General features: G+C 54.2%; 1 protein-coding gene across 3 annotated transcripts in view; it reads left to right on the top strand.

The window, feature by feature from the left end:
- Positions 1-22,881, top strand: part of Sulf2 (sulfatase 2) — an 81,804-nt gene that overhangs the window by 11,705 nt on the left and 47,218 nt on the right. For all 3 annotated transcript variants that reach the window (XM_075963109.1, XM_075963108.1, XM_075963107.1), the window contains exon 2: positions 13,087-13,353. In XM_075963109.1, the coding sequence (XP_075819224.1) occupies positions 13,179-13,353 (175 nt within the window). In that variant the 5' untranslated portion in view covers positions 13,087-13,178. The remainder of the gene's footprint in view (positions 1-13,086; positions 13,354-22,881) is intronic.

Here is a 22,881-nt window from a genome sequence, read left to right as displayed (position 1 = left end):
GCCCCATGGACACCAGCCCGGGAAAAGAAGCCAAACTCAGGTTCAGGAGCCTGTCCTGAGAACCCAGGATGGCACCTGTCACTGTGAGCCCAAGCAGAAAGATGGTTGGGCAAGGGAGACCCTCACTGTCTCCAGAGGACTTGGAATCTCCAAGTGCCCTGGCCACACCCTGATGGTTAAGCAAGCGCTGTCGGAGTGGGGGTGAGGGGGTGGGGGGGGGCCACAGTCTAGGTCTCGAAGTGCTTAGCAGCTGCTCAGGGAATCCCAGTGTTCTGCACCATTGAGAACCACAAAGGCAGGAGAGAAGGCTCAGGTGTGCTGCCTTCTGCCAGGTCCTAAAGGGGCTCCTGGAGGTGGCATCTCTCCTGAAGTGGCCTATATCAGGGCCTGCCATTCCTGTAATAAAACCCAGGCTCAGTTCACCCTGCCCCATCTGCCTCTGCCCCATTTACCTGAACTCTTGAAGCTTGTTGCCTGCTTCCCCGCATCCCCATACACTGGCCATCTCTATTCTCAGATGCTGGAAGCATTCTCCAACCCCAGGACCTTGACACTTGCTGTCCCCACTCCGTGACCCACTTTTCCTCCATAACTACACTGCTGGCTCCTTTGGGCTCAGCTGTGATGTCTCCTCTGGAATTCTCTGCATATATTTGTCCTTTGTTTCTTCTCGCTAAAAAGTAAGCCCTGAGTAGCTAGGACTTGTCTTCTTAGAGCTCGGCCCAGGCCTGCAGGTGCCCAGGAAGGAGCTCTGTGGACCAACACAGAATGGAATGCAGCCTTTGTCCTTGCTGCAAGGTGACTGCTCCTGGCCTGGAAGTCCAAACCTGTTTGTCCCTGGCCGAGAACAAGCTTGAGGTGGAACTGGTTGGACTCATACATGCCCAGGTGACCAGTGGAGGAGGGGTCATCTCCCTGGTGCTCCAGCAGGGTCAGCAGGTCCCACACAAGAGCTGGTCATTCTTGGGCCACTGGGAAGTGGAAGTTCACCTTTGAGGCAGGTGCTGGGACCGTCAGGGCTGAGCCGGTTTCATCACCTCGGCTCCTAGTATCTAAGCCCATCTCAGGATGACTTCTGAACTCTGGCTGGGCCCCTGTGGACCCAGGATGGTTCAGGGCTGGAGCACCACCATCCTGTTTCATGCATGAGGGGCCTATGCCTGCAGACCCAACATACATGAGGAGACTGGGAGTTCAGGGCCCCGGCTAAAAAAACAAGAAAGCGGGGAGGGCATCCCAGGCTGCCTACCAGGGCCTGAGTTTGGTTCATGGAAGCTTTGGCTGTTGTTTTCTTCATCCATGTGTCCCTTTGAACCTTCTGGAAAATCAGTTAATAGATTGTTGTGGGGTTGGGGTGGGACATGACAGGGACTTGCTATGTAGCCCAGGCTGACTGAGAACTCACAATCCTCCTGCCTCTCTCCACCTCCCAAGTGCTAGAATTACATGCATATTTTAAAAGTGAGTTTTCAGCTTCTTCTGAAACATGATGGCTGGGATGTAGGGGGGCCACCTGAGTGCCTCTTGGGGGCTTAGCCTGAGGCCATGACTTGAGTCTAGCTGCCTCTGTTCTTGCCCTGTCTGGTTGGTTTTCCCAGTGGAGCAGGCCTCGGTTCTCACACCCATGAGAAACAAATCCTGAGAGGGGGTGGAGAGCCGTGGCCCCACGTCAGCCCCACCCCTCCCAACTACAAGGCCCACACAGATGTTAGCACCCTGCTGTGACACACTTCGAGGGACCGCACACCGCAAGTGTGTTTGTCGTGATATTAAAATCTTACACCTAGCAGGTAGCACACGTCTGTCACCCTGGCACTCGGGATGCAGAAGCAGTAGGATCAGGAGTTCAAGGTCACCCTTGGCTACACATCCAGCTCAAAACTTAGCTTGGGCAACGTGAGACCTACTTTCAAAAGAAAAGAAAAGAAATAAGTTAATTAAATTAAGTCTGCCCTCCACTTATTGCTTGACACTTAGTCATCCCACAAATCTTTAGAAGCAGGAAATCAATCATCTCTCTCTAGTAAGGGGGACACTGAGGCACTCTGGACAGCTGCTGCGTGGGTAGTTCACTGAGCTTGGTCGTCTTTCCGCCTCCATCGCTGGGCTTTGAAGCATTTGGTGAACATGATGGCAGTTCCCCTGTGTTCTGGGGTGCTGTGGGTTGCCAGTGTCTGCTTTGAGTGACCCCAGCTGGGAAGTCCAAACTGGGCTATGCCTTGCTGACCCACACCTAGTGCTGGTCACAGGCATGCTTCCCCCAGCCATGGTGAAGCCCACGTGTCTACGTGGGCAGCCTCATGACGTGGTGTTCTCTGCATAGTCTGGCTTCAGGGTGCAGAAATGTGAGCTGTGGAGTGTTAAGCCTTATACTTGCCACTTTCACTAGGTCAGAGCAGGGGGTGGAGACTGCACAAGGGTGTGGCTGCTGGGCAGAGGCTGCCAGCGTAACAGCTCACCCTCCCCAATGCTTGCTTCAGAAACCAGACTCATCGGGAGGGCACTGGAAGTCTCAGGGGTTCACAGGAAGGCTGGGCTTAGGAGAGGACAGGACACGGACTGGAAATCTCTGGGGGACTCTGAGCAGGAGCTGCTAGCCTGCTAGAGAGACTTCAGGGGTACCTGTGTGGGGGGACATAGAGGCCCTTGCCCTGAGCACTATCTGGGACACCTGAGCTCAGGAAGAGTCTCATTGGCTGGCCCTGGTCACATGGTCACCCTTGGTAGGAGAACATATCCTCTAGAGAAAATTGGTGTACTGTTTTCCAAAGAAGGAAGGGGAGTGGATGCTTCTTGGAGAGGAAAAATGTGAAGTCTGTGTGGCTTTTGCCTAGGTGCGGCAAAGGATGGGGTTTTTTAAAGGCCAAGTTCTTTTAAAATTCCATGGCAACTTTTCTTGTTCTCGGGACCTGTACTGAGGTACTGTTGGGGTCTGGAAGGTCCTCTCTATAGGGCAAAGTCAACTCCCCTCATCCTGCTGCATCTCAGTGTCCTTGTCTGGAAAGTGAAGATGACTGTCAAGGGTTCTTCCAGCACCCTGGATGCCAGACACACCCCAGTCCCAGCCTTGTTTGGACCTGACATGCTCACCTGCCTTTCTTCCAACCCAGAGTGGGCCCTACTTGCGGACATCCCAGTTGATGACTTACAATCCATGAGCCCCAGCTCACAGGACCCACAGCCTCCTCCCTAACGGCTTCCTCTCAGATGTCCATTAGTCCGCGAGGCACACAAGGCAGGAAGCAGGGCCCACATACTCTCTATCCATCCCGCCGCTAGCTGGTTATCTGGTCAGAAGGACTTCAGGCAGCTGCCCCACCTGTGTGTCCCAGCCTCTGGAGTGACCAGAAGCATTGACCTGTTTGTATTGGCTCGGGATGGTGTGCTCAACCAGGCGTCAGGCAGAAGTAGGAGAAATGACTGGGCTATTTATTCCAGCAGTCAGAATGCCCCGCTGCTCCTGGATGGCCTTCCTAAAGACCGCAGCAGCATCCATAGCCAAAAATCCCTGTGCTGTGTGCAGGGCACGCACAGGGCAGGGCAAGTGTGGGGCTGAGAGATGGGGCGAGAGGCTGGGACGGGCAGTCCCGTTGAACACCAGCCCGCAATTAGGCGTGAATAACGACTCTGTTCTTGGGCTTTATTGCTTTTGGCTCAGGGCCTTTTTCAGAAATAACTGTAACTCCTGCCAAGGAAGCTTTTGTCCTCAGCTGAGAGGAAAGAACAAAGAACAGAGGTGGGAATGTCCTATCTGATTCCAGTTCCCCGAAACACCCAGGAAGGACAGCAGGCGTGGCTGCCACAGGCACGGGCTAGGATACAGCTGTGTCCACTCTCAGCTGGGCCAGCCACTCTCCTGCATGCTTCTGCGATGCACGTTTTTGTGCTTAATCCAATCACGGGGCCTTTGCCTTTATTAGCATTCCTGTGTTTCACGTGGGTGGGGGAATGGGTACCACAGCGTGTGTGCGGAGGTCAGGTGGCATCTTTGTGGCGTCTCTTGGGTCTCTTACCTTCGTGTGGGTTCCAGGATCAGAACCCAGGTTGACCAACTGTTGTAGTAAGTACCTTTGCCACTGAGCCATCCCACCAGCCCGTTCATGTTGTCCTCACCAGAACGCCAGTGTCTAGAGCTAGCCCAGCCTCTGTCGTCCTCCCCGGAACGCCAGTGTCTAGAGCTAGCCCAGCCTTTGTCGTCCTCCCCGGAACGCCAGTGTCTGGAGCTAGCCCAGTGTCCGTTGTCCTCACCAGAACACCAGTGGCTGGAGCTAGCCCAGCGTCGTAGCCCCGGCTGCACTCACCCACACTGTGACTGGCACATAAGTAGGTGCTTAGGAAAGAACCGATGGCCTCGAAGGTTCACTCACAGTTAGGGGTCTGGAGAGATGACTCTCTCAGCCGAGCTGCAGAGGGGCCTCTTTGTCTGTGGGTTTAGAATGGGCTAGCTTTTCCCTGTGCCCCGTCTCCTAAATCTAGGTCTTTTGTCTCTTTTAAAATATTTAATTTTAAGTTATGTGTCTGTGTATAGGGGTTGTGAACGCAGTACCTGCAGAGGCCTGAGGCATAAAAACCCTCATGAGCTGCTCGGTGTGGGTGCTGGGAACCGAACTTGGGTCCTCCAGAAGAGTAGTGTGTGCTCTAAACCTCGGAGTCATCTCTCCAGCCGCTAGGTCTTTCATTCCAGTCTCCACGTTGTTCCTGGGGGATCTGTGCCCATGTCCCCAACTATAGACAAAGGCCACTGCAGATAGGTCTTTTTCAAAAAATAATACCTAGACTTCTTGCAAGGCAGGCCCTCCCAAGGCTGCATCCCTAGGTCACACCCCACCCTGTGAGAGGGTATCTGAGCGTCTTGTCTCTTACAAGACGGAGTTTAAAACAAAGCCATACAAAAGAAATTAATGTTTTCTTCAACTTTAAGTATGATAGATAGTTCTATCTTTCCCCGATGTCACCAGGAAGGTGAGTTGGGAGAGCCTAGCAGGACAGCCTGTCATCTATCTGGGGCAGAGGCAGGCAGGTCACCGCCAGGTGTACATAAGGAATTTCAGGCCAGACAGGACCACACAGTGAGATCTCACTCCCTCTGAGAAACAGAAACAAGGTCTGGGGATGCAGCCCGGTTGGTTGAGTCCTGTCTAGCATGCAGAGAGCTCTGAGGTTCGTCCTCAGCACTGTACACGGGATGTGTGGTGTACATGCCTGTAATCCTGGCACTCGGGAGGTGGGTACAGAATGGTCAGGAGTTCAAAGTTACCTTTGGCTACTCGGTGAGTTCGAGTGAGACTTTACCCTTAAAAACATCAGTAAACAGATTGTCAGGGTAACTCACATCTGATGTCAGCCCTTCCTGCCCTCTGGACTCTGGCATCATGGCTTTCCCTCTCCTGGGGAAAAAGAGAGAGCTGGGGATATTTGGTCACCCAGACTTCCTGAGACTCTGGGGAACCTCAGGGATGGGCATGGGACAAACTTATAGCCCAATCACTGTAGGGCAGGGACACTGAGGTATGGCCTGCGGGCCCTTATGCTCTGTGTTTTTGAGAAGGACCCGGAACCCCATATGTTCATCTATACTGCGATCTCTAGACTATTCCATGGAAAGGAAAGGTTCATGTCCTCTGACCTCAGATCAGGCCACCTACATCGCACACATCAAGGGAATGAATGGCGGGATCACAGAGCCATGGAGGGAACAGGCAGTGAGATACCAGCTTTGGAGCCCTCTCTTGATCCCCCCAGAATCCTCCAGGCCAAACAAAGACCACACACAGCCTGGCTCAGCGGCCAGCACATAGCCCAGGCACAGTTCTGGAGCCTTGCCAGCCATGAGCACCAGCAGAGCAGAGAGCGGCCATTCTCCACGAGTCTCCCAAAACGAGTTTGACTCATGTCCAGAAGCATCGGGAGGAAGCTGACCTTACAAAAAGAACAGCTCATGGCTGGAAGGGGGGAGGGGGATCTGTTGACTCTGAAGGACCTAGATATTAGCTGTCCCCCTTCAGGCTTAGCTGGAACCAGGCTTCTAAGGTCACTGAGTTCATACCACTTCCCAGAACTGGCCTCTTCTGTGGTGGCTTCCTTCTCCATTCTTCAGGAGGCAAGAGGGTGACAGGATCCCTGTTTCTATGGAATTGTATATACTCAGTAGGCCAGAGTGTTACATTCTGATTAGGGAATCGCTGAGGCAGGGGGATTGAAAAGCTCTGCTTGGATCAGGTCTGGATCTCATGGTCTAACCTTAGACCTCTGTGACTGGGCCTGAACATTAGAAACCAAATGCAGGAAGGAAAGGATGTTGAAATGAAAACTGGGTGCTGTTGCTAGGTGGCCCAAAGCCAGCAGGTGAGGCTTGCCAACCTTGATTGGGCACTTGCTGTATGCGGATCTACTTCTAAAGGTCGTTGGAAAGGTTGTTAGCCATTCTTCCATCCTCTCAGCTGTGTTGTGGATGCTCTTGTTTCTCTCACTTCATAGGTAAAGGTACTGAGGCTGTAAGAAATGACACACCTCCAGGCAGCCAGTTCCAGATCACAGTCCTCCTCCCACCCGTGTGGACTTCCCTGTTCGCCAACCATCCTCTCCCTGCTCGGTGGGAGCAGAGATTGGGGTACAGTTGTTTTCACAGGGCAGGGAATGGTCCTGGCACAGAGCCAGCATTCCGGTGTATGAGTCCTGGGGTCCCACAGCCTGTCGGCCATCTGCTTCTTTGGCGTGTAGACAGTCTGGTCACTCTGTTCCCCGAGACTTTGCACGTGTTGCTTCTAGCCTCTCTGAGTGCCAGCTGGTACCGCGGCCTCGACACCATTCCCATCCCGTGTTGCTCTTTACACACGCGCACACCTGGAGACTCGCCGGCTCATCAGAATGCCGGTGCCGTGAGGACACCTGTTGTTCATAGAACCAAGAACTGTGCCTCGATGGCTTTCTGCCTGGCCGTCACCCCGCTGGAGCTTCTGGCCCCTTTGTCCTGTTTTCTTCATTCCTGAGCTACCTGTCCATACAGTGAGCTTTGTCTGGAGACCCGGCCTCCATCCCTCAGACCCCACCCCTCAGAAGGGTCCTTTTCTAAAACCCTGTTCTGTTTGAAGGCTGGTTTGGTTCTATTTTTTCCAGCTGGAATCCCAGAAGAAGGCAGCTGGTGCCAAGACCCTAGAAGAAGGGGACGTGGAAAACTGTCCCAGGGACAGCGCGTACCTCCAGCTAGGCTACTCCCTGACCCCAGGTTCCTCATTCTTTCACCTCTGTCTGAGGCCACACCCTCTACCACTTCTTCCTACTCTTGCTGTGCCCCAGGGCTTCTCTGACCTTTTATACCTATTGAGTACCTCAAACTTGACTCTTGCTCCCTCCTCCAGGCAGCCTTCCCTGACTGCCCCTAAGAGCAGTTTCCCTGTGTTCTTCCTGCTCGCTAAACATCAATCCTGGGTATTGTTTGTGGCGTCTGAACGAGTGTGGGGGTCATAGGAGTGGGGTCTGGGGTCAGGATATCTGGGCACACAGCTTACCTCTCGTATGAGGAGAAGACAACTGTGGGCAGAGACCTGCCAGGGAGGGTGCCTCAGGAGCACCCTCTTCCCGCCCTGTCCCCTCCTGTGTGCCCTTGACCAAGCTCACCCAACGGTGAACAGCACTGAACCCTCTGTTGAATCTGTTCTGTGGAACTTCTTGGGGGTCAGGGAGTGTGTGTGGTTGCAAGCAGTGTGACTCATGGCAGTTTCTCAAGCCCCTCCCACCTCGGCTTCCTAGACCAGGCCTCTGAACCCTGCTGTTGTGTATGTGGGTGGGTTAACGTGGGATGGATGCCTAGGACTGTGCAGAGTCCCGGCAAGCACCGAGTGACTCTAGTTACCCCACGATTTTCTTTCAGGGTGTTGGGGGGGGTACGCTCCCTTCTGAAGGACAGCCCTGGCTAGCCTACCCGTTATCACCAAAATACACACCACACACACACACACACCAATCAGAGCAGGGCCTCTGCGGGCACCCGGTATCATTGGTCAGACATGTGGCACATGACCACCTCAGTGGGTCAGCGGCCCTCCCTGCAGCAGCCCCAGGGAGCCACATTGGCCTCTGGGCACAGTGGAGGGCTTGTTACCAGGAGACAGGTGGGAGGACATTCCCTGCTAAGTCCAGGAAATAACTGGAGCACCTGCTGGTGCTGGGGACACAGAAATAGATGCCCATGACGGGCAGAGATCTGGGCCTTCAGGGAGGGGACGATCTGTAGGGAGACTGGCAGGTAGAATGGCTGGTGTGCTTCCACTTCAGTGGAATGTGAGCAAAGACCAGGAGGAAAGAGGGACTGGGCTGGGGAGATATCTGAGTGAACAGCCAGTGCAAAGGTCCTGGGGTGGAGACGGGCCAGGCATGTCCAGAGGCCGTGTGGATGGAGCCACGTGTAGGAGTGGGAAATGATGGAAAGGGCCAGGGCAAAGGTCAGATCGTGTAGGGTCTTGGTGGCCTCTGGGGACTTTAGGGTTTTACCCTGGGTGGGGTAGAGCACCTGAAGACTTTTCAGTAAGAATAGGCTCTGGGTTTTGTTCAGTGGCGTTCTGACCGCTGTGTGAGCAAGCAAGGGCAGAAGGAGTGGAACCCGCTAAGAGATTGCGTCACTGTCTTGGTGGGACTCCCCTGCCACTGAACACCCGACTTTATATCCAAGAGGTCCCCGGTATGTGGCAGGGCTCTGTTCAGTTTCTAGGTGTCTCTGCTTTCTTTCTTTCTTCTACCTCTCAGGGGAGTGTCTTCCAGACTGGTCCTTCCTCCACTTTGACCTTTCATCCTCTCCCACCCTGTCAACTACATGCGTGTCTCCTTCCTTCTTGTGGGACTTAGAGACCCACAGAAGAAAGCAGCCCATCTAGGCCTTTCTAGGTCCCCTGAGTGAGACCTTGGGAATTCCCCATAGCAAGGGACCTGCCACCACACCAAGATCTGTTCCCATGTAGAGTGGTGCGTGGTTCTGGAGGTGTCACGGTGTCTCCAGGGATAGTTAGCTAGGCTGGGGTTCCTTTGCCAAGGGCCAGCAAGAAGACCTGGGGAGAAGAGAAAGGGCTGGGCAGGCTTGGGAGGAGTTGATGGGCGAGATGGCCTGCGCAGTGACAGAACGCCCTGAGCCAGAACGGGACTCAGAGGCGATCTGTGCCACTGCTTTGTGTCCCCTTACCCAGAAAAGGGAGACAGACTCCTGTGTCATTGTTAATTGATTTCTTCTCTGTCCAGAGAGCGGGCACAGAGCCAGGAGAAGCCTTCGGGGTGGGGGTAGTGGGGGGATTCATCAAAAATCGACCCACAGATGGCCCGGCTGGTAGATAATCAGCCCCTCTCATGCTGCAGCTCTGGGTTGCGGAACTGCAGACTCCATCCGGAGGGAGGAAGGGCTCCTTGAGACCAGCGGGCAGAGCCAGAGCTGGGCCTGCAGCCCAGCAGGGGACATCTGCCTCCACCCCCACCACACTGATAGCTTTAAAAGGCCCTGGGGGGGGGGTGCCTGCCCACCCTTTGGGCAGGAGCTACTATGGTTGGGAGCCTCTTAGGAAGCCGCTTACAAACCTGCTTCCAGAGGGTTCTGTCACACTGATCAAATCCAGCCTGGGTTTGAACCCTTGTCTGCCCGGAACCTGCAGTCTAGGGAAAGTGATTTTAGTGTGCTGTGTTTTCCTTTCCTCATCCACAGCGTAGGTATGATGTCACCGGGAAGTCCTGCATGTTAGATGGGCTGGCAGCTGGGAAGCCTCGGAGTGGGAATGCCCCAGGCATTGCGAGCTGGGAGTCTCAGGAGGTGTTTGCTCATGTGAGTCCTGGTTGGCCAGCTGCCACTGGAGGCCCTGTAGGGCAGCCTGTGGGGATTCTCTCAGGGCTGTCTCACTTCCTGGTGACCAGGTAGCTGTAGAAGCATGCGGGTATATTTCTGGAACTCTCGTTCACCCACAAGTCTGTGCTTCTGGATAGACCCAGCCCTTTGGGAGGCCGACCCTGACTGGGAGTAGTTCAGGAGCCAGCACCATGAGGAGGAGCCCACTCTGTTCATGTGCGGCCTCCTGTTCCCTCCAGACTGAGTGACCATGTGGGTTGGCTTCATCCGGCACCAGCTGGCATCCTCACTCAGGAGAACAGAGTGTTTGAGAGGGCCCTGTGGGGAAAGCAGTGCCCAGGGCCACCATCAGCTTTCGTTAGCTCCGTGTGAGCCACTCTACAGGGAAGGGATGGCTGCTTCCAATCACACTTGGCGAAAGAGTTTTCCATTTCAGAAATGTGTGTTTGTTTATTGATTGGTGGTGGTGGTGGTGGTAACGGTGGTGGTGGTAACGGTGGTGGTGGTAACTAACTCCAACAGGAGTCAAGCTTGCGATCCTCCTGCCTCAGCCTCCTGAGCGCTGGGATGACAGGCATATGCTACATCACTTGTCTTATATTATGAGGTTGTCTGAAGATGTCATGGACGAAGGGGCAGCCCAGTTTCCAGTTTGTACGTGCACACTCTGGGTTTGATCCCTGGCACAGTATAGACCACGGTGATACACCCCTGTAATCCAGCACTCAGAAGGTAGAGTCAGGAACTTCAGGAGTTCAAGGTCACTCTCAGCTACCTGGCACATTCAAGGTCATTCTGAGATCCTTTCTCCAAAACAATAGAAAACCTACAGTTGATTAGCAAGAACTAGTTGGAGGGCGACAGGAATGGGGAATGAGGCATTGGATGGAAGAAGTTGCCGGGGGGGGGGGGGGGGTGACAGCTTTAGGGTAAGGAGAGGCACCAGGCAGTCAGGAGGGCAAGGTTCAGATGTCCTCTGCTGTCCTCTCTGGATGCCAGTGGGGACAATGAGTCTGTATGCTTGAATGCCAAGGGAGGAGGAGAGCCCATGTCCCCAGGTCATGGAAAGGACTGAGAAACCCATGCAGGAGGGTGACCACTGCCCAGAGATGGTTCACACTGCAGTGTGAAAGCTCTGCTTCTGCCTCTGGGTGACCTGTTTCATCTCTCATTCCCAGATGTCTGGTCGGGAAACTGAGGCACAGCGGTGTTAAGTGACTAGACAAGAAACTCAAAGGTCTGTGCTCTTAACTGTCACTCAGGGTAGCTCAGAGAGGCCACTGCATTGGCTCTTTCTGGTGGCAGATGAGGGTTGGGGTGTGGCAGGAAGCCGAGGTAGCCAGTGTCTGCCCTCTTGGGTGCCACCCTCAGTGGCCATGCCAGACTTCATTTCATTCTGCGTCCTCAGTGGCCTGGTGCCACGACTCTCCCCAGCTCTCTGTGGCGCTTGTTTTGCAGGCCAGCCCAGGACTTGGGGTAGGCAGTGGGGGCCACTCACAGTCCTTTCCTCCCCCTCCCTGCACCCCCCTCCCACCACCCAGGGGAAAGGCAAATGCTCAAGGAGACTTAGTCCCTGTCAGCCTATAGTGACACCTGGGTTGGAGCCAGGTACTCACAGCACAGTGGGAGAGATGACCACAGACAGTTAAGAGGTCAGGAGGGCTCCACCAGCAGCAAGGAGAGCCTCTGGGGCTCTCAGCAGGGAGGTCCATAGCTACCCTGGACCAAGAGACAAGAGGAGGGAGTACCCCATGGACCCCCAGCAGAACTGTGGTCACTGATGGGGGGGGGGGCTACTGCCCTGTGTGTGGCAGGGGGTGGAGAGTGGGCATGGGGAGCAGAAGGAGGAAGAACATCTGAGTCCGGCTGGCCCTTACAGAGGCAGAAGCAGGCATGGCTCCTTAGGAAGAGATGGGAAGGAAGGGTGAACAGCGCCCACCCAGACCTCCCCGGGATCTCTCTAGTGTTAGCACCATCCAGAGAACCAGCGTGGCAGGTTTCTCCCTGGGGGCCCTCGGAAGTATCTGGAGAAGCCTGTGGGTGCCCTAGGCCTCTGAGTTGTGTAGACCCAGGCTGTGGCATGGCCCTCTGGAGTCTGGTATCCCCCACTCTGCAGAATTCAGAGTGTCTCAGAATCTCCACTCCTCTGGTTAGCTCGCTCTTTGCACCAGACACTGCCCAAGGTACAGGGGACCCAGGTGTAACCAATGAAAGCCCCATCTCTGTCCTCCTGGGGCTGTCCCTCCTGTGTGGGGGATGCGCGCGGGGGGGGGGGGGTGAAATGTGTGTGTGTATCACCGGAAGTAAGCTCATTTCAAGGTGTGGTGATTGATTGGGGAACATCAAGCAGGTGATAAAATAGCACTTGGATGGGGGCCGGTGGAGGGCTGTTGTCTGAGGAGGTGGCATTAGTTAGTGCCTAGACTTGGTGGAGCGGAATGAGCTGGCCAGACGAAGACAAAGCTCTTGCCGTGATTACAAAAGGCCAGGGTCAAAAAGTCAGGGGGTAGAAATGACCCCATCTTGTCCAGCAACAGAAGAAAGCCAGCAGGGATGGAGAGGTGCGTGAGAGTTGGCGATCAAAGGAGGACATTTGAGTATAAGACTGACCAGCCAGGGCCTTGAGCCAGCACAACCAGAAGCAGGTCCCCCTCCCCCACTTTTGCCCTACATCTGAGTTGCTGCTAGCACACGCGGCCCTGCTGCGTCAGGGGATCTACTTGCCATTTTAGGAAGTTCCCTCCAGCCGCCCTGAAGGCTAGAACACCCCTGAGCACTCTTACAGCCCTAGGGTGGGTGTGATGGTGGCGACAGCATAACCCTGTGGGGCCAGAGGATGCCCTGTACTTAGCTTGGTCCCTGGGAAAACGGGGGTTTCTATGTTTGTGGGGACAACAGCCCCAGAAGGGCGCATCTAATACCGGAACCAATGGCCACACAGCCCAAAGCATCCTAGCGACCCAAGTAGCCCATTGCTGGGACCGGAAGGGAAGGGCCAGACAGAAGTGCTGTTGGCCTGTCCCCTTCTGTGTCTAAGTGGGTGGGTCAGCTAAAGCTATGCTGACCTACCTGGGGACCCTCCAGGAGAGTCCCTGTGGACACTTCTGCTGCTGCTGATCTGTCCCAAGCCAACTGTAAACACTTCTCTAGTTTAGCCCACACTGCATTCCCACTGTTCTAGAACATGGGCAAGACTACCCTTGCCCTTCTTTGTGTGAGGCAGTGTGCCAGTACACTGACTCCCATCTATCCCTTTCCTCCTTCAGATCCTGAGGGAAGAGGGGAAGGAACCCCATCCACAAGACACCACCGCAGCCTCTGCATCTAGGAGGAAGCAACAGACCGGTGAGCCACGCCAATGGCACCCCCTGGCCTGCCGCTATGGCTGCTGTCCACCGCTCTCCTGTCTCTGCTGGCTGGAAGCTCAGCCTTCCTGTCCCATCCTCGCCTGAAAGGCCGCTTCCAGAGGGACCGCAGGAACATCCGGCCCAACATCATCTTGGTGCTCACGGATGACCAGGACGTGGAGCTGGGTAAGTAGCCGAGCTGGCCAGGATACCTGGAGCTCTAGAGGTGCCATGTCCTCACAGTCCCGCGGAAGATCCGGGTGCCAGGCAGTTAAGTGGCTTCTAAGCAGATATAATCTTGGGTGCCTTGAGAATGTGGGTCCCTCAAGAATGGGGATCCCCAACCTCTAATGAAGAGTGGTTCCCCAGTTTCTGTAACATAGGGGTAAAGAGACTGAGATAATTTTGTTCTTGTTGACCACTTTGCTCTTGTTGACCACTTTGCTCTCCCAAGCTACTGGCCCATGGCCTTGGCTGACAACTAAGCCATCCCCGCTCCCTTCCCTTCTGAGCAACAGTCACAGGCTTTTGCTCCCTCTACTACAAAAAAACCTTCTTTCAGTTGCACCAATAAGAAACCCCAAAACCGAGGCCACTGGAAGGGGGCTCCAGAGTCAATCCAGATCTGTTCTTGTTCACCTCTGTGGCATCTCCCAGGGAGCCCTATTTCTCCCCCTCCCCCCACCCCCGCATCTTCTCACCCTGAAGTCACTGTATGGCTTCCTCCCCGACTGAACCCATATCCATGCTGCCCCCTAGGAACACTCAGCCCTCTGTATCCTCAGTTCTGCATTTGCGGACTCAACCAAACACAGATTAAAAACATCGGAAAATGTACCAGCATTTTCCGTTCTCACTATTCCCTGAGTGGTACAGTTGGACAGCTATGCCCAGCACCCAGTGTCGCCGGTCATCTCGGTGAATAAGGGGTTCAACTTATTAGCAAAAAGCATATCCGTTAACACGAGGGCCTGAACACCGTCAGAACCTGGTCCCCCAGCACTGAGGGACAACTGTCTGTCATGGGCCACAAATGCAAGTGGCCTGGGGTGTGGCTCAATTGGGTAGAGCGCTTGCCTGGCTGGTGCCAAGTCCTGGGTTCAATCCCCAGCACTGCAGACACCAGGCGTGGTGACCTAGAACTGTAATCCCAGCACTAGGGTGGTGGAGACAAAAGGATGAAAAGTTCAAGGTCATCACTGAATAGGTAGCTAGTGGGTGGCCTTCCTGGGCTGCAGGAGGTCCAGAAATTAAAAGGAATAAACAGATAGATAGATAGATAGATAGATAGATAGATAGATAGATAGATAGATAGATAGATAGATAGGCTTTGTCTATCTTTACCTTGCTCTCAATGCCTGGGAGGTGTGTGTCTTGGTTAGGACTGGCCACCTCTCAGGGGCTCCAGACACATGCACAGTGTACACTCACGTGTGATCTCCTTGTCCTGGAAGCTAGCTGTCATCCCTCTTCATCATCTGTACTACTGTGTATTGTGAAAATCTGGGGCAAGTGTCCCCGGTGGTGGTGGAGGCAATGGCACGTGCAAAGGCCCTGGGACAGGATTAAGGAAGTAGATATGGCTGGAGCCTGGAAAGGGAGATTGACAGAGACTAGGGCTGTGGTAAGGACTGCCTGTTGCTGAACTGGTAAAGGGTGGGTTCTTTCCTGTCTGTTCTCTGAAGACATCAGGATACAGTTGGTGGCAATGAAGGGAATGACTTACAAGGTGGATCTTCGCAACTCACGCCTGTGTTTTAACTACTCAAAAAGGCCACTTGCACAAACCTAAGCCAGTGTTGGCACAGTGGGTGCTGAGAACCCCAAGCGTGGCTTTGTGTCTGGGCGTTATCAGTGCAGAAAAAGCCTGGAAGCAGTGAGAGTTCAGAGATTTATCGACAGCTTGATGTACAGGGCACTGGTCTCCTGATCACTGGCAAGGAGCTCTGCAATACGAGGCTGTGGGTGGGAGCCGATATGCTTGCAGTGGTACCTGGCCTCTGGCCCCTGGGCTCCTTCCTGTGGCTCTCAAGCTATTGGAACTAGTGTTACAGCACCTGAGGCACCCCACATGGCCACTCAGTCAGGCAGCACAGCTTTAACAAAAGCAATAGGTATTTGCTCTGCAAGGGTCTGGGCCTGGGGGAGGGTGACTTTGCAATGAGAACTATTGAGGCAGAGCAGGGGGAGCCACTGGGACCAGACCCATGGGGCATGTGACAATGTGACCACAGTGAGGGAACAGAGGGATCGTGGGCCTTGAGCTCAGATCCTCCTGCCTCAGCCACTTGAGTGCTGGAGCAACAAGCATGAGCCCCCACACCCAGTGTCATTCTTAGTGAGGCAACTGGGAGGGACTGTGGCCTCACCTGAGTTGCCACAGGAGTCCTCTGCTGTTCTGATGACATCAGGGGACAAGAGTAGAAGCAGAGGGCTCCCAGCAGGCCCTCCAGGAGCAAGGTGGGTGAGGGTGAAGGGTCAGAGTGGGGTGGGCAGGGCTGTATCCATATATACGTGCATGCACGGGTGTGCGACCTGAGCCAGTAGAGACTAAATGCTGACTTTCAGGACAAGTCAGGGATCCGTGGATGAGCTGAAGTGGGAAGAGGATAAACCAAGACTGACTATAAGTAGATACCCATCCCCCCCTCCATCTTGCCATTGGAGAAAGTGAAGCACAGAGATGACAAACCACATGTCTGGGTTACACAGCTAAGTTGTGGTGAAACAGGTGGCCTTTAGCACTGTTCTGCTCAGCCGGTTTCTGGGATAGGTGAGGGATGTCCGAAGAGTGTCCATGTTGATGCTTAACTGTCGCAAGTACCTTCCCTGGCAGAATCTGCAGATAGGCATCTTAGTGGAAATTTCAGAGAACCGGTCAGTGGGGACAGGGCCTCCCATATTCTGTACTACGACAGCTCTCCCAGCGGCCCTAGATGCTAGAGATTGGTGCCCACCGACTGTCACCTCCCCACAGGTAGTGTCCTAAGCAAGCCAAACTGAGTCTTTGTGAGGAATGTGGGGTGGGAAGCAGGTAGTTGGGGGGCTGATGGGCTTTTTATAAACCAGACAGACCCAGATCAATAATGCATGCTCCCCAAAAGCCCAACACATTAGCTCACAGTTGGCCAAGCCGAGGGTGGTCCTGAAAAATTCATCAACTGCTATTTTCTGCTTGTCTGTGAGGCGGCTCCACGGGGCCTCTGGCTGGAGGCCTCTCAGCAGAGCTAATCTTGGGCGGGGACAGCTGTCCACTCTCATCAGCACCCAGTGAGAAGAGGGGCCCCTTCTAGCTCATGGTGGCTGTTGTGTTTACCTTGCTTTTCTGGCATGCCTCCAGTTCCCTGGCTGTCACCTGGGAGTGCTGGGTGCTGGGGACTGGTCCCCAGAACGTTAGTGAGCGAGGGCACACCGGAGCATCAGCAGGACGTGGGGCTGGAGTCATACATGACATCACAGTGCTGTCACATGCAGCGCTGCATCCATGGTGGCCAAGGAGATACTGGGTTCTGCTAGCGCTGGCCAAGCGAATTGGATATGGGCCAACTCCGGGACATCTCCAGGGCTCAGCTGGAATCTGAGAGTCCAGGGGGAGTCATGCATTGTCCAAACACGAGCTCTTAGATATGGCTGTTCCATCAGAGGTGGCAAAGGTCAGCTGTGTGGTGCTGTTAGAGGGGACACTAAGGTGCTGCAGGGGCAGGTGTCTCATCAGATATGACAGCTCATAAATGAAGCCAGGCATAGTGGTTTATGCCTGTCACCCCAGCACTCAGGAGGTGGAGGCAGGAGGATCAAAAGTTTTAGCCCAACCTGGGCTGCATATCTCGAAAACAAAACAAAGTCAGACAGGCACAGTCACAGCCCATTGGTCTTGACTCTTCCAGTTACAAGGGACTTCCTGGAACTCAGTTCAAGCAGTGTGGGTGCAAACCAGGACCAGCAACTTACTGAGGCAGGGGAATAAAAGGTTCAGGCGTACTTGGAGCTTCAGATGCATTTGGACCCAGGCGTGTCCCTCCAGATGTTACCAGTCTCTATGTGGCACCCTGCTTTCCTCCAAGCTGCCTTCAGACCAGCTCGCTAAGCAGATGTTAGCATTTCCCAAATAAAGCCCAGTGTAGCCATCAGCCATTACCCTGCCCAGCAACCCCCTGGACTGGGATTAAGAGAAACTGGGCGGGTTTCCCTAAAGGGAATTTAGGCATTGACTCCGGAAGATAAGAGCAAGTCAGGAGGTACTCAGGCTTCTCCCATACACATCTCTGTCTGCAGCAGGATGCGCCTTGTCTGCTGCAGGATGCGCCATGTGGACCACACTCGTTCCTTGCATCATCATTCCCTGAGCACCTGTTATTAGCCAGAGTACTGAGTAACAAAATTGGCAGAATCTTGACCGACACGGGGCTTGTGTTCTAGTGCGGATGCATGTCAATAACCAAGACAACACACATAGCACATGACATGGGACAGTGGTGAGAACAAGAGACAGAAGTCAAACACAGAAGGAAAGAGGACCTGTAACTTTATCCAGGGTGATCACATCGATAAAGGGGACATTGGATCAAGAAAGTCAGGGAACCTGTCAAGGGGACTCCTGGGAAGAGCCGCCAAGCAGCAGGAATGGTTGGCGCAAAGGCCCTAAGGCAGAGACATTCACGGCAGGCTGACTGCGTGGCAAGGCAGCCTGAGCCAGGGCACAGGAAGTGGGAAGTCGGAGGGGTAGTGATGGTAGCATGGGTCGTGCCAGGGCATAGGGCTCTGAGCCAGAGAGAGGACTTGAGCTTCAGGTAAGGATGGATGCCAGGGGCTAGCCCTGAGCAGGGGAGAGAAACAGTTGGTTTACATCTCAATCTGTGCAGAAGAGACTGCAAACAGAATAAGGCAGGTGTCCAGCGAGGGGTCTGTGGCTGTCCAGGCAGTAGAGGAGCCAAGCGAAGCCTCTGCTGCAATGGTGGGGGGTGCTGGGGCTCAGAGGCAAAGCCACACCAGTGGAGAACAAGTCCAAGGTCTAGGACTTCAAAGCAGTCAGGATAAGTTGATGGGGACACTCAGTGGCAGTGGCAAGGAAGGAGCCATTCCATGCGCAGCCATGGTCGAGTCTGAAGGCGAGGCTTGATTTCTGGGGTTCAGGCGTGGCATGGGGAGGGTGAGACAGGGTACAGCTGCTAGGATTGTTTGTACCTCAGTGAGATGCTGAGGACTTCAGGTCCCCAGCTCTGACATCCACTTCGTATGCAAAACAAGCCTGGGAAAGAAGGGCCTGGCAGCCCAGCTTCCCATGTTCCATCTGGGAAATGAGGAAAGTACACCCATGCTGCCAACTGATAACCAAGAGATGGATTGGAAGCCCCAGGTTCTCACGGAGGCCAGATGGCAGGCAGCCTAGGACGACACACCCAGATTCCAGGCTGCAGTTCAGGGCAGCTTCATCCACCACCGACATCCATTCCCAGCATTCCTGCCCCAACTTAGCAGCGGAAAGAAGGCACGTTGGATGCAGGTTATCTCAGGAATGGCCCGCCCTGGGTTCAAACGCCCAAGTGCATTCCTATGAGATTTTTTAGTTCTGTTCATCAACACAAGGTGTTGAGGGGCATGGGATGGGGCAGGGTCCCTTGAACTCCAGAAAGAAAGCATGCCAGAATTAGGCTTGCCTACTTGGAAAAGAAAATGAAGCTCAGCATCGCTTCTTCATCACATAAACATGTCTGGAGGTCGGTGGTCCAGAATTGGTGTGGTGACATCAAGGATATCTCCTACGCCCCCAGCTTTCCACTCCACCATCCCTGCTGTGTCACATCTGTCTCAAGGCCACCTTGTGCTTCAGAACAGCTGCTGGAGCTCCAGCTGTGACAGCCACCAGCCTGGCTACAGGAAACAGGGCAAAGGGCAGGAAGGGTAAAACCGTAAGTTAAGTCCAGTCTCTGAGGGCCACACCCAGCAGTCCCAAGGGACATCATCTTGGTTTGTATTCAGGTGTGTGAGGATAGCTCCGGATTCGGTGCTGTACCCTTGGGGCTGTTACCGGAACCCAGAGGCAGAGCTGCCCAACACTGCCATACCCTCTGCCCACACCACAGGGAGGAAGGAGGAGGAATTCAGAGCCAAGCCTCGATTTCCTTCTCTGATCTCCTGCCAGGACCTCCCATGAGTTAAAAACCAGAGGGTTTGGGAGTTTGTTGGTGCTGGCCACTCTCTGGGGACAAAGGATGAAGAGGTCAAAGGTGAGTGCTAGCTACATACTGGTCACAAGAGAGACCATTGTGGGCTAGGTGCACTGAGACAGAAGCGGACCCATGGAGAAGGAAGACAAGGATGTAGGTGGTGGTGGGCAGCTGGGGTCTGAGCCACAAAACAGGACAAAGGCAAGGGTCCTAGCAGGGACAGCAGTGAGTTGTATGTACAGTGCACAGTGGTTGCCCAGATGGACGGTTCCAGAAAGAGCACTGTGGGCAGGGTGGCAGGTGCAGAGCCCCGCGGCAGGCACAGTCTCACCAGGGTCTTAGAGACTGCTGCCCAGGCTGGGGAGGGAAGGCAGAGGACGGGGGAGATATGTAGACCCAAGCGAGCCATGCATGAGGGTCAAGATCTCCATACGAGGCCGATGGAAGATCTCGAACATGTTCTGAGCAGGTCAGATACCAGGAGCCCTGTTGGGAAAGGCTCTACCTGTGGCTGGGGAAGGGCCAGCTTGAGGGTGAGAATGGGAAGTAGGGAGACCCGCAAAGGGCAAGGGGAGAGGGGGAGTGTTGGTGATGCTGAGCAGGTTGCTGAAGGAGGACAGCAGTGGACCCCCAGTTCTGCCTCTGGGTGGGCAGTGCATTGTGCTAGGCAGGGGGATTGCAGCAGGCAGGTGGTATGGAACAGAGGGGAAGACTTCTAAGAGGACCTGAATCAGGTCAATCATGGTACCTCATGCAGAGAGGGCTAGAGGGTGGACGATGGTGTCTTAGCTAGGCTTTCTATTGCTGTGCTAATGAAACAGTGACCAAAATCAACTTGGAGAGGGAAGAACTTATTTCATCTTATAGCCTGTAGTCCATCATCCTGGGAAGTCGGGGCAGGAACTCAGGCAGGAACTGAAGCAAAAAGTCCTAGAGGAATGCTGCTTACTGGCTCGTTCCCATGGTTTGTTCCCCTGGCTTGTTCCCCTGGTTCACTGAGCCTGCAGCCTTTAGAAACCAGGACCACCACCTAGGAATAGCACCACCCACAGTGGGCTGAGCCCTCGCACATAAATCATCAGCCAATAAAACGCTCTGTGAGCTTGCAATCTGGTAGAAGCTTTTTCTCAATTGCTGTTCCTCTTCCCAAATGACTTAGCCTGTGTTAACTAGCCAGCCACAGATAGAATGAAGGCTTCCCACAAACAAAACTGCTTTGCAGGTGTTGTTTTCAGTGACGGGATAATTGGCTCTGTGACCCTCCCTCCCTTGCCAAACTTGGGGCAGCTCCAGCAAGTGCTATCTCCTTCAATACTTACCTGGCATGGCAAGATTGCTGTGTCTGAATCTTCCCTGGTGAGCAGTCTCTCCGAGAGCAGGGATGAGTCATGCAGAGTTCACACCCTGCCATGCTCCTCTTGGGGGTCTCTCAGTCCTCTTTCTCCACTGAGAGACCCCCATTGGAGTTTTCTCCTAGAAGCCTCCACAGCAGAGCCGCGGAGAACGAGGGGAAAATTGACAGCGTGACTCTGGAATTTCCATCTCCGCATTCAGCAGCATGGCTTCCTCAGCATCTGCCTGATTGGTTTGGGGGTTTGTGGCACCAGCTTGATTTTGCAGTTCCCCAGAGTCAGAAGGGTTCCCTTGACACTGTCAGCCAGGAAACCACGGCTAAGATGCCTGGAGTCCTGTGCCATTCATTTGGTTCCTGACTGCGAGCCTGGAGCCGACAGTGTCTAGTGCACTCTGAGCCTCGGCTCCCTCCTCCACCCAAGATGTTGCCTCTGGGTGCTACTGGTGCCCCTCCCCCCGGTCACCCTCTCACCCCCTGCCTGGGTTATCTATGGCCAAGATTAAAAGCCGAGTCGGAAGGCCATGGGCATAGAGGCTCGCCCTCTGTCCCGCAGTGTGCTCAGTCCCTGATCCAGCTCTTGGAAACTTTGAAATAACTCAGAACAAAGACAGCCTTTCCTCCGGAGTCAGCAGAGATAAGCCAGGAGGATAAGGCGATTGGGCTCACCCGGCAGGAGCCTCTAAAGAGGCTCTATTTGAAGAAACCAGAATGTAATGGGGGTTGGAACTATGGCAGCTGGAACACGGGTCCTGAGAAGCCTTGCTTCCCATTGTGTCAAGAAGGGCCTAGCATAGCCGGCCTGAGGGAAAGGTGGGCTTATCAGGACAGGGCTTTCCAGGTGCTTTGAGGTTCTGTGCCATAGGTGGACTTTGGCTCTTACTGTGAAGGAGGCAGGTGTCTGCTGGAGGTGCCTGAAGGAACACGATGATATCACTTAATTTGTTAGAAATTGCTCTCTGGCTACTGAGGGGAGAAGACAGTGCAGATGACTTCAGTCTACGGCAATGGTCCAGGCAAGCACTCAGTTGCTCCCATGCAGATTAGCGTCAGGACTCTGAGGTTACTGACTCTGGTTGTGTTTGTCCCCCACCCCAGTCTACCTCCCACCACTTTCCCAAGGAGGCCCCGCCTTCAAAGACTCTGTTTACCCACAAGGTAGAACAAGTAAGCATAGGTGGGCATCATCTCCTTAGGTATCATCCAAAGTGCCAGGGGGTATTGCATGGGGTGGTGCCCGCTCCACCCCAAACCCAGGACAACAGGCCTCTGGGGAAGGAATTGGACAGGAACTGCTTTGGCACCAGGAATGGCGGAAGTTGGCTCATGTTTTCAATCCTGAAAGTCTCTGGGGTGGCGAGATGGCTCAGTTGTTAAAAGTGCTCGTCATGTAAACGTGAAGTCCGGAGTTCCATCCCCACGTAAAAGCCAGGTAGCACTGGAGAGGCCAAGACAGAAATCTTTGAGGTTCACCGGCCTGCCCCAGGTTCAGTGGAACGCCCTGTCTCAAAAACAGCTGAGGGCACTCAGTGTCAACCTCCAGCCTCCACATACAAGTGTGTTTGCTGCACACATGTCCACACACATATAAAAGGGAAGGAAGAAATCCTTGGTACTGCTAAGTTCCCATGGGTGGCCCTTGCTCTGACTCAAGTCTTTACAAGAACACATGAGGCTGAGGCTCGGTGCAGATGTCTAAGGCCTGGGTTCTCTCTCAATACTATAAAGTAAACACAAGCCAACTCAGCCAGAGACGGACAATCTCCCATGCTAGATCAACAAACACTGTGGGTGTGTGGGTGTGTGGGGGGTGGGTGTGGGGTGTGGGGGGGGGGTGTGTGGGTGTGTGGGTGTGTGTGTGTGTGGGTGTGAGAGAGAGAGAGAGAGAGAGAGAGAGAGAGAGAGAGAGAGAGAACTTGCGGGTGGCCTCTCATCTGCCTGCCTCCCCCTCTCAAACGCTGAGGTTATAGGCAGATGTCATCATGTCGGGAGATGGAAGGTGGCTTAGTGATCTGCCAGCCCAGTAGCCCCTGACTCTTGTTTGCAAACAGTGCATCAAAACCATGCAGCCAGGGCTTTCCATCTGTCAGTTCAGGGCTGTGGATCAGAAGTGGAAGGGTTTCATCAAATAAAGACTCAGAGTGAAGGAGGTGGCTCAGTTAATAACGTGCCTGTCGCACAAGCGTGAGACACCCC

The sequence above is a fragment of the Microtus pennsylvanicus genome, chromosome 2, assembly GCF_037038515.1.
Source record: "Microtus pennsylvanicus isolate mMicPen1 chromosome 2, mMicPen1.hap1, whole genome shotgun sequence".
In the NCBI taxonomy this organism is placed as follows: domain Eukaryota; kingdom Metazoa; phylum Chordata; class Mammalia; order Rodentia; family Cricetidae; genus Microtus; species Microtus pennsylvanicus.
This window is presented reverse-complemented; position numbering and strand designations above follow the sequence as displayed.